The sequence below is a fragment of the Maniola jurtina genome, chromosome 3 (assembly GCF_905333055.1).
Source record: "Maniola jurtina chromosome 3, ilManJurt1.1, whole genome shotgun sequence".
Taxonomy (NCBI): domain Eukaryota; kingdom Metazoa; phylum Arthropoda; class Insecta; order Lepidoptera; family Nymphalidae; genus Maniola; species Maniola jurtina.
The window spans coordinates 2,726,770-2,745,276 of NC_060031.1; the positions used below are offsets into that span (position 1 = coordinate 2,726,770).

General features: G+C 37.2%; 1 protein-coding gene across 6 annotated transcripts in view; it reads right to left on the minus strand.

Annotated features, from left to right (window-relative positions):
* The window catches only part of LOC123880236 (leupaxin), a 66,515-nt gene that overhangs the window by 7,801 nt on the left and 40,207 nt on the right, over window positions 1-18,507 (minus strand). For 5 of the 6 annotated variants that reach the window (XM_045928236.1, XM_045928255.1, XM_045928265.1 and 2 more), the window contains exons 2-4: window positions 11,360-11,604; window positions 7,531-7,900; window positions 2,479-2,575 (exon numbers count right to left, since the gene is read on the minus strand). In XM_045928236.1, coding sequence (XP_045784192.1) covers window positions 2,479-2,575; window positions 7,531-7,900; window positions 11,360-11,604 — 712 coding nt within the window. Of the gene's footprint in view, window positions 1-2,478; window positions 2,576-7,530; window positions 7,901-11,359; window positions 11,605-15,304; window positions 15,711-18,507 lie in introns of those variants that run through there. The other variant, XM_045928244.1, reaches the window with a different exon arrangement.

An 18,507-nucleotide genomic window follows, 5' to 3' on the forward strand; every position in this document is an offset into this window, starting at 1 on the left:
ATGCTGCTCTTAGACTTTTTCAAATTAAAAAAAACTAAGTTGAGGTAAATGTGAATGCTACTATAGATATTTATATACGGCAGTGAAACTATCAAGACTAACATAGATCTCAAGGCTTGCAAGTAGAAGTGACAGTGGGCAGGTTACGTCAGCTGTCGAAGGTTCTATGGACGTTGGAGTTGAATGGATCCGAAGTGGAGATCGCTTCTCGGCCAGCGGAGTGCGCTGTAGGACACTCGCTGACCGTGGAGTGATGACAACCGAGAGGAGATCCGATTCGAAAGGCCAAGAAGAGTTGGCGCTTTCTTAATTCATGTCAACGCTATATTATCGAACAGTGGAGGTATTAATAGACGATAAAAGAAAATGAAAACGCAGTGAGCAGTTAACAGAGTCCCTCTACCACGAAGCTGATACAGAAATTCTAGTTAAACCAACTGCCTGGATACACGGACCCAGTAGCGATTATTACAACTATGAACAAACTGATGTCGTGACGTATCGATCTATTTGTGGCCGACGCGAAAATACGTTTCCACACGGCTCCCTGCATGCGCCAAAATATATTTAACCATAATTACATAGGACTTGGGCGAAAATGATAACGGGTTGAAATCAGAGACAATATTACTTATAACATAATCTACGGTGTACCTAATGTAATGATGGTACAATGGACCCCCGGTAATCCGGCCCCAGTCTAATCCGAAACCCTCTGTAATCCGACATATCTATTATTATAAAAAAAGTCAATCTTCGCTAATGCAGATAACACATGATTGAACAAGGTATTTGTATGACAAATATCTGGATTAAAGAGTAGTACTTATACCTACTCCTCGAGCTGGGTAATTCTTCCTCCAGCTATTTATCTCTGATTAAAGTAATTGACCGGAAGGTATAGGGTCTCTGGACTTTTAGATCTTTTGGTTGTAGTTGTCTTTATTTTGACTCGCCGGGGCACCAGAGATGCGAGTCAGACAGTATGATACTTGAGACTGTCCTTTAAAGAATTGTTGTATATTTTTTAACTTGAATATTTTGTGCATGAGAATTATTTAAACAAAACGAATAAGTAAATCGTTATCGTAAAGATGGTTCTCACTTTGAAGTAATAAATATACTTTAATAACTATACTTATACTACTACTTACTATACCCACTTATATACTTTGAAGTAATATGGGTAAATAATTTATAATACAACAGCTGCAGTTCTTTTCAGGCACACAACCAATGGTGGTTTAATGTTTGAAATGAAGTAAAAATATGTTTCTGCTACAGTTTCAAATATTAAATGTAATCTGAGCGGAGAGCAAATGAAAGGAGACACCAGCCCGGCTAGCATGGGCAAGTAGATAAGAATTGTATCCCCCGATTATATCCACTGATGTCATAGAAATCAGTGGATATAATTTTTATCTACTGCCCATGCTAGTCGGGCTGGAGAGACTCGGGAAAGATAAGATATAATGGAAAAAGAAAACAGGAAAGTTAAAACTTGGAAGAAGGATGAAAACTTTTAGAAACTCAAGTTGTACGAAAGGTAGTAGCGCCAAAGAATGATTATCTTGTTGGTAATGCCAACGCCGTGTGTAGCTATAGATGCGTTGGAAATATTGATTTATGCAGAAATATGTATTATGCACGACAGACCGACCGAGCTATTTCCAAAATATAGTTAACAAATAGTTTTTAAGAGGTTGGCAAGTTCTACGGAACCTTGCACTACTACTACTACGATTTTAATAAATCATAAGTAGAAACTATCATTCATCATATGGAATGTACGTTTCAGCTTCCGTTGACAGACTGAACTTGAAACTAAATTCAGTGTTCCTGTTTTTATTCATAACTTCCCTGTCCCCGATACATGTAACGGAAAATGAGAACATCGCATGAAAATTAATTTACATACAAAACGCTTGGCATCCGTTCGGTGTTTGCAGTCAAAACAGTTATTGAACTATTAAAATTAGTTTAGTTCATTACTGCGCAACACTGTCAAACGCTTCATGGAAATCATAAATTTTTGTTTTGATTTATATTAACAGGGCTCTCTCCGTCACTTACTCCATACAATCGTAGTCCCAATTTCATTTGAATATTAAGCAACCAAAGTCCATGAAATATTTGCAGACATATTCTAGAAACTAATATCTGTGTCTGTGGTGTTTTAGATTCTCTAAAAATATGTAGTTTTAAAATTACAGGGGCTCAAAGAATTGTATGTGAATATTCAAGACCGCGTAACTTTGAAATCGAATATTTTGACGGAAATCTGGAAAACCGCAGGCATAGATATTAGTTCCCGGAACGTTTCTACAAAATTCCATTGAGTATGATTGGTTAGTAATCCAATGAGAGACGAACTACGTTTGTATGGAGCGAGTGACGGAGAGACCCCTCTTAATCCAGTTTTGTAGCTTTCAATAAATTCATAGTCTAAAGAAGAGTCTAAATTCTTCTATCACTTACCCATTAGGAATATCGGTGCTAAGCTGGTCAAGCAAGGAGTCCACAGTGGGCCTCGTGGAAGCTGGGCTCGTGGCGCCGTTTGTTCTTGAGTATCCATCTGAGGCAAAGGATAAACTAGTAAATGAACATAGTATTTTTTATTTACACAGAGATTATGATTATTTGATGATCATATTGAAATGGTCCCATTACATTTTGAGCATTGAAAGCCTATACCGGCCTTAAAAAAACCGGTCAAGTGCGAGTCAGACTTGCACATGAAAAGTTCCGTACCACCGTACAAAAAATATAAGTATACTTTTTTGTGATGTAGGAAATCACAAAAATTTCGGTTTTTTCCCTTCACTTGTGCTATAAGACATTGCTACCTGCCAAATTTCATGATTCTAGATCAATGGGAAGTACCCTATAGGTTTTCTATTCCCTTGACGGGTCTTGACAGACACGAAATACACAGAAAACGAAGTTATCCTATAAGCGTCCCTTTTTTTCTGGAAACACGGAACCCTACAAATAGAATTTCTTAAATCAAAATAATAATTTTATTATTATTAATTAAACAACTGTTTCTAACATATTATTGATGACCAACAAAAAACTTAAAAGAAAACCCTCTTGTAAATCTGTCTGAACGCTTCGTGAGATCAATTTGAATTATTGACCGAAATCCTCGTAATGTTCTAAAATATTTTCGCACTAAACATTTTCATTGGTGTTGGAACATTACATTATTCACAATGTTATTTTATACCAGTATTTTTAGCTTCAAATCGTTATAAAATCCGCATCAAATACACAAGTGCTTTATATTAATAAACCAAACATTCGATATTCTTTACGTTTTCATTTGAAACATACCTTCTTGAGAACTGAAACAGCTGTTTCGATCGAATATTGTTTCATTAGATTTTTTATTTTTTAACCCCCGACCCAAAAAGAGGGGTGTTATAAGTTTGACGTGTGTATCTGTGTATCTGTGTGTCTGTGTATCTGTGTATCTGTCTGTAGCATCGTAGCGCCTAAACGAACGAACTGATTTTAATTTATTTGAAAATGATGTTTTGAAAACGCAGATACTTTGGATCGTCGGGGGTGTTATAAATTTTTAATTTACACTTGTTTATTAGTATTGTAGTGAATTTGTAAGAGGCCTAAAGAATTACGTATTAACGAGTACTACATGTGTCTCAAAATGAGGATTACAATTTACGGTTAGTCTAGTAGGATTTCAAGTAGGTACTAATATCTACATTGCTTAACATGTATAGAGCTATAAGAGTTTGTGTGTAGGTTTTTATTATCATCAATATAATATGTTTAGTGCCGTTTAAGAGTTCGGCCCATATTTGAAGTCGTACGTATGTACTCGCGTACTGCAGTTTATGACGTAAACTTTGATTGTTCTTGTATGAATAGCTCTTGACGTCATGGAATGCGTATTTCTCGCAGTTTTCTCTCTCGTCTGGCTTTACAACGATTAGCCAATGTCAAGTTTGTAGTAATTTGTAACAAGTTAATTAAAAACTAAACAAGTATGGACCCCGTCTGTGCCGGTGCTCGCCGACAATACGCACGGCACCCCCTTAGAACGCTTTCCAGTCAGTTTTAACAACAAAAAAAACACACCAAAAAGGCAGAGCATGCCCACCAGCTAACACCAACACAGACAAAGTCCCTTTCTTGCAGTTACGCTATCTATCTAAACTGAGGCAAGACTGACTGACTAATATAAATCAACGTACAGTTCAAACTTACAGAACCTGAACATTTTTCATTTGTAGGGTTCTGTACCTCTAAAGGAAAAAGGAACCCTTATAGGATAATTACGTTGCCAAGTCTGTCGTTTCTTTCAAGAAAAGGGAATCAAACCTATAGGGTAAATAGGTACTTCCCGTTGACCTAGTTATAAAAGGCACGTAGTGAGTTACTTAACTCTTATAGCACAATTCGGCATACTTTAAGATTGCCGTAATCTACAATCTTGCTGATAGCCTAATCACATTCATCTATATCTAGATTTCCTATAAGGCGTATAGACAGTTTTATAATAGTCTATTTATAAGTCCGTCTGAACTGACTGTAATATCGCTGATATCATCGTTTAGGTGTCGTTCAGTCACGCTCGCTACCATGTCATTAACTTCCGTTTCACTTTAAAACTCTTCGATATATTTCAAAACAACAAGGTAGGTACCTACTATTAAACTCTTATCACTCGAGATATGGCGATAAGAGTTTCTTGCTGGATTTTTCTTTACATAATCTTAGAGTTATTAGACCATGGTCGCTAGCTATTGGCCGGATAAGAAAGTTCAGAGTTACTCAGCGGGCGATGTAGAAGAGCTATGTTTGGAGTTTCTCTACGTGATCAAATCAGAAATGAGGAAATCACTTGGAGAACTAGTAACCGACATAGCAACGAGTTGCGAAGCTTAAGTGGCAATGGGCAGGGCACATTGCTCAAAAAACCGATAGACGTTGGAGTCCCAAGGTTTTACAATGGCGACCTCGCACCGGAAAACTGGACGGAAGACCTTCCACTAAGTGGATGGATGACATCAAGCAAGTCGCAGGGAGCCACTGGATTCGGGCGGCGCAAGATTGTGCCATGTGAAAGTCCCTACAAGAGACGTCCAGCAGTGGACGTAATTATGATGAAGATGAAAAATAATATGTATGGAGTTTTTCTATAATGTATTCAATTCAATTCAATTTTCTTTATTGCGAATTTGGGTTACTTTACAGATCTTTTTTTGTACTCTGGTTTGACTATCGTTTCTCAGCGTGAAGTGCGAACTTGAGCCAAAAGCAGATTGTAAACCGTTAGTCTACCTACCTAGTTCTTCAATGGTAATTAGTAAAAGCGAAAAATAAGTTTTTGAAGTCATTGCCAAATGTCAAGAGCGCTAAAATAGCCATTAATACGTTCTTTGTGTATATAGTCTGATGATGAACGGGTTAATTTTTGGTTCAAAGGGATTATAATAGAAACAGACAACGAAATCCAAATGCAAAAAATCAAACCACGGACTTGAGCGAACATATTCCAACTACGAGGCTTACATTCTATATTCAAGTTAGATATAATAAAATAATATTTCCGATGTGGCTGGAAAAAATCACCAAATCTTCAGATTTATGTTCAGGTTTTCATGGTTTCGGGATCAAAAGTAGCCTATGTCACTCTTCAGGTCTTTAACTAAACCTAAAGCAAATGCTTGAGATGCACAAAGAATCACATCGATCCGTTGCGACGTGATTGAAGAACAAAACACCAAACAAACACACTTTCGCATTTATAATGTGCAGTGATTAGTGCAATATAGGATTTTAAGTGCAAATGCAAATTGAGAAAAATCCAATCTTAACCACCTTCAAATTGAATCGGGCGGTAGAGTCACAAGTTACTACTAAATATTGACAGTCAAAATTAACGATGCAATAGAAAATGTAAAAGTTTACACTTACTCGAAAATTGAATACGATTTTTTCAACAAAAGCATTCAAAGTGAAAATTAAAAAAAATATAGGTATCAATTAAATCTAGCAATTTCCGAAAATATGATTTCTTAATAATATAAATACAGACATTTTGCGTAGATTATCTCTTGTGTTGAGACATAGATTTCTACAATCATGTTTTCGTCGGAAACACTACGGCTTTTCAATGTCATGTGTCGAAATTTCACTGTCAACTCCGTGCCAAGAGTCGTAACGGTTCCCACATTATAATATTTGTGGCGGAAAGGTTAAATATTGTATCGGATTTAATGGATGTTCTCATAAAATTATTCAAGACATAACCACAGTGAACTACATCAAAAGATCAAATTAATCACCTTTTTTTTTAGTCAATGGCAAATTAGTCCTTAACGTCGATCTGACGTTATGGTAAGGTATATCATGGACTTCTGCAAAGTATCGCCTACTTCTATACAACAATCGCAACTTCCCTCGACCGCGCTAACCCCCCTAGGATTAGCCTGCTTTCTTTTCTTCTTGATGTGCCCTCTTTTACTAAAGGTCAGCAGTCATCCTTGTCCATCATAATATTATGAAGTGGCCCTTATGTTTCGTACCCATGACTTCTTCCTTCTCCTCTTTTTCTTGCGATTCTACCTATCACTATTGTCTGCAGCAGGCAGTATCTATCGTGTCGTACAATATGGCCCAGGTATAAGATCTTACGCTGCTTGATGGTTTTAACTCGGTCTTCTTCTGCTTTCGGGTAAGAACCTCAGCGTTAGACACCTTAGCCGTCCAGCTTATGTGGAGCATCCTGCGATATGTCTACAATTCAACAAAGGCTTCGGCCTTTTTACTCAAGTAAAAAGGCCGAACTCCACTAGTTTTATGCTTCGTGACCATATAAAACTACGGGCCAAATGTAAGGGTCAGCCCAAGATCTACTTATATCAAGTCATAGCTAGTTATAGTCAACAAGCAACTAATTTCTAGTGCTACTGAACATAGTAGGTAAGTACCATATGAAGTGGAATATAGAACACTTGAAAGTAGTTCAACGCAAAGACAAACATCGCTCGCTCATTAATCCGAAATCTAAACAATCTGTAACGTTCGCTCTATTTCAGTACTCGTTGGGAAATCGTGGCCTTGCCAAAGACAACATTTTACTTACTATACTTAGCATGGAACCTAATAAGCTATGGAACTAGTTACTCCTTTGCGAGCCAGGTGATCTTTCTTCTTTCTCTGAGCTGGTTTCCTCACTTAAACGTTTCCGTCTGACCTTGTGCAGGTGATCTTTATAGGGTTCTGTACACGTAGGGTGCCAACGGGACCCTAATACTAAGCCTCCGCTGTTCGTCAGTCCGTCTGTCTGTCAGCAGGCTGTATCTCGTGAACCATAATAGGTAGAGAGTTGAATTTTTTGTAGAATTAGCCAGAGGACTGACTTGTATATTCAACCCGAGTTGTGTAGCCAGTTGACTTGTCTGTTATAGCCCTTGTGTGCGGCAATATTCACCAACCAATGACAGAGGGAGCCACATAAAGCCCAAACCTGGCAGGATAAAAAAAAACGAAACTTACCACTTCGATCCGTATACGTATTCTTCTCCACATAGTTTCCGTATCTAGCGTTACTGAGGTCATCAAGTAGCGTGTCTAATTCTGACAGGTTCCCTCGACCGGTGGTCCTGCCGTAGCCAGGGGACTGACTAGTGTACCCAGGGGACTGACTCGTATATTCAGTCCGAGTTGTCCCTTGATTAGTGTTCCCAGGGGAGTGACTTGTATATTCACTCCTAGTCGTGTAGCCAGTGGACTGGTTGTTGAAGCCAGGAGACTGATTGTTATAGCCAGGTGACTGGCTGGTGTAACCAGGCGAGTGTCCATAGCTTGTCGTGTATTTTGCTGGTGCTATTTTTTCGTGGACTGTCGTTGTGTTCTGGTAGGTGGGCTGTGGACAAAGAAAATAATTGTGTTCAAAACTTCGAAAATTAGTTATTATCGGCAAACTTTTAACAGGTAGGTCTCAAGCAGCGACATCTAATTTCTTATGACGGGCTACGTAGATATTTATTGGCTGCTATCCAAGATTTATCCAAGACGATTTTCTTAGCACTCGCCAATATCATTTCCAGCTAGGTAAATAAACTCATATGAACTAGATGGCGCTATGTGAGATTTATAATAAACTAATGGCATCCTTTTTTAAATGAGTTAGTCCTGCCAGTTTATTCTGACTAAAACTAATTTACAGCATTCTTTATTTCGATACAACTTAGTTTTCTTGACTGCGATTCCACTGGTGGTAAGTGATGATACAGTGTAAGATGGAAGCGGCCTAACTTGGAAGGGGTATAGCATAACATTTCATTTAACCCATACCCCTGATTGGTTTCTACGAGGCATCATTCGAACGCTAAATCGCTTGGCGGCACGGCTTTGCTGGTAGGGTGTTCATTAGCCACAGCTAAAGCCTCCAGGCAGAGACCAGATAAGACCAGAGACAAATTCTATACTGCATTGAGCAATATGCTCCCACTAACATCTACATTTTGTAGGACTTCAGTACTATTTTGTGTCTCTAAAATATATTAAAGTCAGGACCACCTACTTGCCATATAGGCTGCAAAAAAACAAAGGTACCAATTTTTATTACTAAGAATTTTAGTCATGGTAATGATTGCATCGCAACGGAATTCTGCGAATCTGCGCCTAGGGAGAAGAGGCTATTTGCAGATTATAAGCATAACATTCATATCTTACTGACGCAGCCGTAACAAAATAATGCTTGACTATCATATCGGGCTTATTAAGTTTCTAATCAATCTAATCTAATATAATATAAAGAAATGTCTTGACTCATTTACTGGTGAGTCATCAACGGCAAACAAAACCCTTGGATATAGAAGGCTGAAATTTTGCATAGAGGTTCCCCTTATAATACAGACAAAACAAAACCGAATTTCTGGAAATTCCAACGGGAATGAAGCCGCAGGCAGTGGTAAGTTAACATTGCTGAGCCTTAAGCATGAGCAAATTTTTATGGGCATTTTTTCTCTGGGTTTTTGTCGCGCCCAAAGAAGCTTCAGTCAGAGCGATGAGTTGAAACAGATATCTTATTTGAGTAGCCTGAGTTTGCTGTGAGTCGAGGCTGGTTATTTATACCTTTTATCTTAAGGAAATGAGAAGATCCGCAGGAGAACTAAGGTCACTGCCATTTTAGCTTGCTAATAGCCTAAACTATTAGCGAGCTCAAGTGGCAGTGGGCGAGCCATGCTTGTCGTAGGGGCAATGGCCGTTGGAGCCGAAAAGACCTAGAGGCTACTGTGGAGACCGCGTATAAACAAGCATAGTGTGGGACGCCCTATACCATGATTGTCCGACGATATAAAGGTGGAGTGGCTGGATGAGGAAGAATGAGGACTGGGCGTGGTGGCGCTCATTAGGGAAGGCTTATATCCAACAGTGGACATCCACTGGCATTATACGTATGCAATCACAGTAAATCACGAAAATGAATAGGAAACTAGCTAATATATTGTCGCCGTATTACTTACGCCGATGACTAAGTAATTGATCCACAAATGCTTTGGTCATTGATTGCAATGTTTACAATAATTTAATTAGTCATTTTCTTGGTTCTATCTTGGAAATGCTTTGTTTTAACTAGTTTAAAAGACTTTTATAAAAATGTTAATGTTGTCTACGTTATAGATACCTGCATAATCTCAAGTCTCTAGACCCAGCGATGTATCCTGTGTATATGTGAGTTAGTTAATTTAATGTTTTACGAGTATATCTTATAGGTATACAAAAGGAAAAGCTGACTGAGTGACTGACCTATACAGCTCAAACTACATGACGGATTGGACTGAAAGAGGGCATGCAGATAGCTATTTTTGAAAATTCACCCCGCTAAGGGAGTAAAATAGCGCATATTAAAGATATGTGTAGTCCACGCGGACGAAGTCGCGGGCATAAGCTAGATTATAAATAGATATAAGATAAAGAAGGTGATGCAACTTGACTTATGATATAAATAATTGCAACTTTTTTACTCTCATTTATTTATTTTTCTCATTTTATCTTATTTTTAAACAACAAACAATTAAATAACAAAAACAACAGAAAAAATAACATAAACACAGAAAAAATAACAGAAACAACAGAAAAAATAACAGAAACAACAGAAGAAATAACAGAAACAGAAAAAATAACAGAAACATAGAAAAAATAACAGAAACAGAAAAAATAACAGAAACAACAAAAAATAAAATAACATAAACAACAAAAAACTAAACGGAAAAAAAAAAAAAAAAAACATTGAATAAAAATATGATAAAATGACTCCCACTGGCAACAGGGTGGGTTGGACCCAAGCCGTCAGTGGTCAGGGCTCCAGAGTGAGGAACCTCCTCACAATGCGTGCCGTCTCAAGAACCACTGCCTTCTGTATCTTACCCTTGATCCAACAGTTAAGCGACAGTTTCTTAAGATGTTGGTCGAAACTGTTCGCAATAAGACCGTGGACTGATACAACTATCGGTACAATAATCGCTGAGTCAACACTCCACATGGCGGTAATCTCGTGGGCCAGGTCCAAGTATTTCGATACTTTTTCCTTTTCTGCTTTCACTAGATTATCATCATGTGGAATAGTGACATCAACAATCATTGCTCGACGCGCTGATCGGTCAACTAGCACTATATCAGGTCTATTGATTGCAACTTTATTATTATGTAGGTAATTCATGGCATTAAGCGATAGATAGGATAAACAAACGATGACTGCATACTAGTATTTATATGGAGGAAACTGGATAGATTAAGACTGTTCATGACACACATTTGTGACATGGTGACGGTCATGTCAGTCACATATTTGCTAACGTAAACAAATCAGACCTCAGATTCAGAGAAATGGACTATGGATCTACGAACTTTTAAAGTTCGCATCAGTTAAAAAGAACTCTGAACTTGAACCTGAGAAGTGGGTTATTTATCGATCTATTTAGTTTTACCAGAGTGAAGTAGAGTAAGGGAACTCTCGGTTTGATACTAAATCGACGATGTGTGAATAATATTGTGTTAATGCATAACACAATAATTCCTTCTAAGTCTTTTTTTAGAATTTTAATGTCTTCTGCACATTAACAACATTCAGTTTTTTTAGTTCCAAAAAAGGAGTTTAAAAAAAAGTTGAAACAGATTTGATATAGAAGTGCATTATGATGATTCCTTTTGATTATTTTTCAGAAATTTAATATTTTCAGTAATTTAACAAAAATCTGTTAGTTAGTTAGTTAGTTCTGAAAAAAAAAATGTTTTTTGAGTTGAAACAGTTTTGATAAGCGGGGGAATTATGGCGTTTTAACTAGGTTTTTCAACACAACTAAATTTTTGAACTTACCGATGAAGGTTTAGCGTAATCCGAGCTGATGTTCCTCGAGCCATTGATGGAGCCGTATCCAGTCGAGGTGGGTGAGCTGAGACTTCCTCCTGGTGAACTTAACCGGCCAGGAGAGCTGCCCCGGCCGAGTGGTGACCCGGTCCGGCCCGGGGAACTAGTCCGGCCGCCCGGCGAACTGGTCCTGCCAACCGGACTGCTTACTCGTCCCGGATTTATAGAATTCTGGAGGTCCGCTAGCAGGGCATCTGGAATTGATAAAAGGGAATTTTGAGTTGACGAGCAACGAAGACACTATTTATAACTAACCTAAGTATAACTTAGACAAAAGGGCAGTTATGAATCACAGACCAAGATATTAGTCACATATTCTGCCGTCCTTTAATTAAAACGCCGTTATGTACAAAAAAATATTTTTTGAGTTAAGTACCGCTTTAAGAATATGGGAATTTTCAAAAACTAATGTTTTCAGACAAAGAAAACATCGTGAGGAAACCTGTCCGAGAGTTCTCCATAATGTTCTCAAAGGTGTGTGAAGTCCTCCAATCCGTACTTGGCTAGCAGCGTGGTGGACTATGCCCCAAGCCTAAGCCCTTCTGAGAGGAGACCAGTGCTCAGTTGTAAGCCGGCGATGGGCTGATAATGATGATTTTTCAAAACATTTACGTACAAAAGTAGTAGTGAAGCATAGTTGGTCTGGTTGATGGCTTCGGCCGTGGCTAGATACCACCATACCGGCAAAGCCGTGCCACCAAGCGATTTAGCGTTCTGGTACGATACCGTGTAGAAACCAAAGGGATATGGGTTTAATGAAAACTGCCATACTCCTTCCAGGTTAGCCCGCTTCCATCTTAGACTACATCATCACTTACCACCAGGTGAGATTGCAGTCTAGGGCTAACTTGTATTGAATAAAATAGAATAGAATAAATAAATAATACATAACTGCATGTAAACGCGTGATTTATCCATAGTTTACATATTTACTCAGACGTTAAATAAACGAGTGGAATAGGTCATTTGGATGTGATGTCATGTTGGTTAAAATAAATCGACGGTCTTCTAATTGGCGCCAATGAACACGCGACGCGTTCACAAATTAACTTGGTCGTTGGCAAAAGTTATAGCTCCATAAACTGTTCCTGCGTGGATCGTAACGCTAAGAGAAAATTCCTGACGTTCTTATTGATTATCTCCTTAACAAAAAATTAAACCGACGAAGTTAGAAACTGAAAAGCGAAAAATAAAATAAATCTGAATAATTTTTATCTGAGGGATACATTGGTTTGACAGTTTTTGTATAGGAAATTTGACAATACGATATATTTATTCCTCAGTTATTAAAAGTCATTTGACGATTGAAAAAATCGGCCCTCAGGTTTAGTAACTAAGCTCCTGAACTAATGTAACTAATTTTGAGTCGAAATCTACTTTAGACCACTTTAGACTTTATACCCTATCCAATGAAAAAAGCATCATCAAAATCAGACTACATATTATGTAAAAAGTTATGCGAGTAAAAAGACATGAGTATATAAAAAAAAATTACGCATCGACCTGTGAATTCCATTTTCATCAGTTGAAAAGAATTTCCTTTCAAAAGGGAGAACTTTTTCTTTCGATTTAGGTAACTTTTCAAGCGACGAAAAAAGGGGATCTCAAGTCGACACGTATATTATGTAATATATGTACATATAGGTATAATGACCACACATTTGGAAGGAGAACATCAGAATAGGAAGGTTCTTTCAGTGAACTTTACGCAATATTTTATCCTCAACTTTGAATCACGACAAAATTAACATTCAACAGATATGAAGGTGAACAGTAAATATCACAAGAAACCTTTTGTGCCAATATCAATAATCTTTAAGTATAATGAGGCGCTTATACAGCACAAGGTGAACTTATGAATAATTGAGTTGCATCTTAAAAATTTGTGGTTACAAGGAACCACCATCTTTCTTTGCTAATCTGTCTACCAAGTGCCACGCACAACAGACAGACACGTTTAACTGCCCAGAAAGAAAGAAAAGTTCTATATATATGGAATTGAAATGCATGTATCGCATATTCTATCGATCAAAACTTTATTTTATGCGGTACTTTTTTCAGCCAGTAGGTATATAATACAGATAACAAAATGTTAAGATTTTATTGTTTTCGCGAATACGCCTGTTTTGCATTACAAAAAAGCTTCTCCGGCCTTCAAGTAATGGTGATCAAAAACGAGTTTTATTTTGGGAGAGTTCAACGGTCCCATAATTTTTTCAATACAGTTAGCAACACAAACCCTTTCAAAATAAAATTCAACAAAGTACAAACCAGAGGAGGAACAATCACTTTTGTAGATTATTATCGACAAAAAAATTAACTTATTAATTAACAAATAATCATAGACCATGAATAATACTAACGATAATCATGCACTAAAAGGTGATTCATGTATTCTTTTCGATTTCAAGTTTAGAAGAAAGGCGTTCAATGCGCTTAGGTATTCAAATGGAGCGATCATAATGTAGGTTTTCATACACGTCCTTCGTTACATCCACGCACATTCCTGGTAGAAAGACAAATAATTACATAGACCGATAGACTTAAGAGGGGTCTCTCCGTCACTCGCTCCATACAAATGTAGTTCCAATTTCATTTGAATATTAAGCAACCAAAGTCCATGAAATTTTGCAGACATATTCTAGAAACTAATATCTATGTCTGTGGTTTTCCTAAGACACAGGTATTAGTTTCTAGAATATGTCTGCAAAATTTCATGGACTTTGGTTGCTTAATATTCAAATGAAATTGGAACTACGATTGTATGAAGCAAGTGACGGAGAGAGCCCTGTTAACTATTGATTGAGGCAGTAGATGCGATCGTCTCAAGCATTATTTGTAGAATTGGTACTCTTGGCAAAACTGAGGTCTAGCCAAAACTGCACTCAGAGAAAACTTCGTAAGTAGTACTAAGAACCGACCTAGAACTGCTTTAGGTCAGACCTGATGATCATCATGTCGAAGGAAAGAAGAAAGGGACACATTAGTAGGACAAATACAAGCCAATAAGTATTGCGACTACCACATTGATTCATTTGCACTGATTGCATCAGCCATTAGGGGGAAAAAATCCGAGAAATCCATTCGGAATAATCCTAATGTCACGACTAATTAGGTATACATATGAGATATATGCGGAGGACCGTGTTTGGTGGCGCGCTCTTGGAAAGGCCTATGTGCAGCAGTGGACGCATACAGGCTAATGGATGGATAGATGGATGATAAATGATGTAGAGTAGCTAAGTAGTTTAAGTAGAGTAGCATTAAGTCGGCTAGTACAAAAAATTCGTTATCTGTATCATCATATAAGTACTCATGTAATGTACGTTATCTTATCGGTCAAATTGCTTAAAGAAGCATTGTTACTGAGATACGACAAAGAGCTCTACAGTTCTGAGATGAGATACTTAACGTTTTATGGTTTTCGTCACTTAAAACATCGCCGTCTTTTTACGCAATGTTAATTTGGGTTTATCACTAAAACGTGGTAATAAAAAAAACTATTTTCGATTTACAGTCTCTGTATCGAGTGTAGAGTCGGCAAAGAAAGTGGTTGAGCAATATTAAACAAATGTCTTGACTAATGAAAAATAATTGAATATTTATAAGTTCAGGTTAAAGACCCTTATCTATGTGAATATGATAACAATAAGTCACTGATATTATATATAATAGGATTCCAAGGGAAAATAGTTTTTGTAGCTATATGAGAAGAAAACGACATTCCTTTTTTAAATTCTATTGTATTATCTATGATTCATCATTTCATTAACCTTAGTAAGAGATTAATAGAGAGAAGAAGCATTTAGGGCTTTCTTTGTTTATTTCTGTTATTATTCCATATCTTCTGTTCTATCTATTTTCTACCAATGTACTGTAAAAGGGATACAATACCTAATCCTTCAACTGCCTCGAACACATCCGCGTAGTCGGTCTGAGGCTGAAGATTTGTATGGGTTTTCAATATTTTCCCGTAAACATCGTCATTAACATTATAATGCGCTTTGGACATTATGATAGCTCTTAAGTCACTATAATTCAATTTTCTAAATTATTCCTCAGTTTACGAACGATCACCACCACTCAATCTGCTTTTAAGAAAATTCAAATTCAAATTGCTCGGTTATCCAGTCAGTTTCTAAAGGAGAACGATCTCCCAAACTGGTTGCAAAGAATTCGCGAACTTTCATAAAGTTAAAAAAAAAGTTACACGAAAAGGGCGGCGGAAGGATTCTAAATTTAAATATCTTTGCCCTCTAGACGGTTTAAGGCGCGCGCGGCTGTCTTATGGACTAATGCAGTACTGATTCACCTCAAGCGCAGACCGCAAAAATCGCGCACGGTCTAACACATTGTTCACGTAAATATTTGGGATTCCGTGGTTTTTTCTTTTAGACAAACGAATACAAACAGCTACTGGTAATGGTTTACGCCTATTTCGTCACAGTATAAAATATGTGTTTTCAATTATAAACTAGCGTCCTAGTGAAAAGAGTTGTCTTCATTTTTCCCTCAGGCAATTTACGACTAAGAAACCTAATACCTACTTACATATTATAACTACCCATAACCTCCCCTGAAATACTGATTGTTTTATGGCATTATTTGTAGTCAATCAAATCGGATCCCAGTTCCAGATCGAGACTAGAAACACTCTTGAGAAGATGACTATATCCATCATGGTAAATTGTAAACCAAATAATCACAAAAACAATCTGAAGATTTTAGCTTCAATTTCTACAAAATTCTAACAAAAAATGTGTGTAACCGTCCTGAATACCCAGCCTGTATGAAACCTTTTCGCGTTTCTGATAATTTCAGTTAATGAGTTAAACACGTTTTTATATCGGTCCACAAATAACTTGAGTATCATTAAAGCAAGAAGTTTGGGCATCATCTGGGCAACTTAAATCTATAGCTTAAACCTTAATTCATTGCTTTTCATTCTGTATGGTTGAAGTCAGGCGCAAGACGCAAGCCTTGAATTCAAACCGGTCAAATAAATTAAAAAAATATTGGTACTAGCCAAACCTCACTCTAGGTCAACAGAAAGTACCCTATAGGGCAGACACGACAGACAGACAGCGAAGTGATCCAATTAGGGCTCTTTTTTTTCTCTGGAGTTACGGAACCCTAAAAAATATTCCAGCGCTTAATACGATTAAAGATGTAAGTCGATCAATGGACACGCTGACGCCAGCCAGCGCCACAGCGCGTTGATAATGACGCGTCATATGATGACGCGTGCTTTACGGAATTTGTCTCGACCAGTCCCGACTTCTCTTAACGACAATATTAATATGTTTGTCGAGTATCGGTTGGTACAAGACAAAGACAAAAATATGCTAAAAACCTAAATGTTTCGACATCAAAAGGATGTTGCAAAAAGTACCTAGGTCCTACTTGTGTATTCTGTCCCCTCAAACAAACCAACTTCTATGACTCAAACGTCTTTATGACTAAATTCTAAGTCGAAGGCATGTCGGGCGTTTTATTTATGTTGAACAAAACTCTGTATCAAGAATTGTGCGAAATTCCCAAACCAAGCATTAAAAGTATCAAGTTTTTTTTTTTTTTTTTCAAGGATACCTAACCAGTTTCTTAAGTTTGCGCAAGGAATTCCTCGAATTAATATGATAATGGAGCCCAGTAAATTGGAACCCATAAAATGTGTCTCAGAGACGATGTTTATATATAAACATTGCCATAATCGTATATATACGATTATGGCAATGTTGCTTATTATTTTAGATATAGAAAGAAAGAAATAAAGAAAAACTGTTTATTTGGTACCAACAAAAATATAACTTAAAATAAATAAAATATGAAATGGGACGCGTGGTGTGGTGCCAAAATGGACTCCACTCAGCATTTGCTGCGCCTGTGTCGGGAACGCAGGCACAGCGCTGGTCTTCCGTGAAGCCAGAAGTTTCGGACGGTAAATAGGAATAAAAAGTAAGTGAATACAAAATAAGTAATGTGGTTAGTAGATATAGGGTTATTAGGTTAGGCTATCTAGTATTTTAGTTTGGCCAAGAGAAAAAAAATTGTACTATAACCGGATTAACACGTTTTCATTCTGAGACAAGTGTTCAGTAGTGGGACAGCGATGTGTTTAGATAATGATGAATTAACACCATGATATTGTAAAAATAAAATCTTAACTCTACAAGTGAAGCTGAGTCTAAAAATACTTTATAATAACGAACAAAACATTCCTAATGAAGATTCATTCAAAGAAATGAATACAATCTCATTGCTGATGCTGAGTACTGTAATAAGAAACCATATTCACACGACGTAATGACAAATGATACAGATCACATGGCTGGAAGTATAAATATACCTACCTATGTACTTGTAACACGATTGGCGCCTGATTTCTAACTGAGAGCAAGATCGCGGCATTGAGTAAACACTGTGGATAATAGTAAAGGCTACATTGACACAGCAAAGGAGTTTATCATTGAATTAATTCAGGCGTTTTCTAACTATATTCCGCAGTACTATGAAGTAAATGTATGGAACTGAACTTGACGAACACGAGATTAAATAAACGCTGAAAACATTTTAATTGACCGTTGTCAATAAACTAACTGAGACAAAATCTGTTTGGTAGATGTTAGGTTTACAACACAATTTTATGAAAATAAGGATTCACCAAAATATTAATTATGCTACGCCAGTAGTAGATACCTACTATAATTGGATGCAGTTTTAGACCCACTAATAAAAATCGACCAAGTGCGAGTCAGACTTGCATACGAAGGGTTCCGTACCATCGTACAAGAAACAACACTTTTTAATTTTCATGGCGGCCATTTTAATTTTTTTATTATTTGTTGTTATAGCGGCAATGTGAAAATTACAATTTACACCTTCTGTGAAAATTTCAACTCCCTAGTCCCTATCTATTAGGTACAGTTCACGAGATACAGCCCACTGACAGACAGACGGACGGACAGCGGAGGCTTAACAATAGGGTCCCGTTGACTTGGGAAGCCTTTGGGTACGGAATACTAAAAACTAACTACATTCATAATAGTCGAAAAGAGGAAATACATATTAATCCATACTAATATTATAAATGCGAAAGT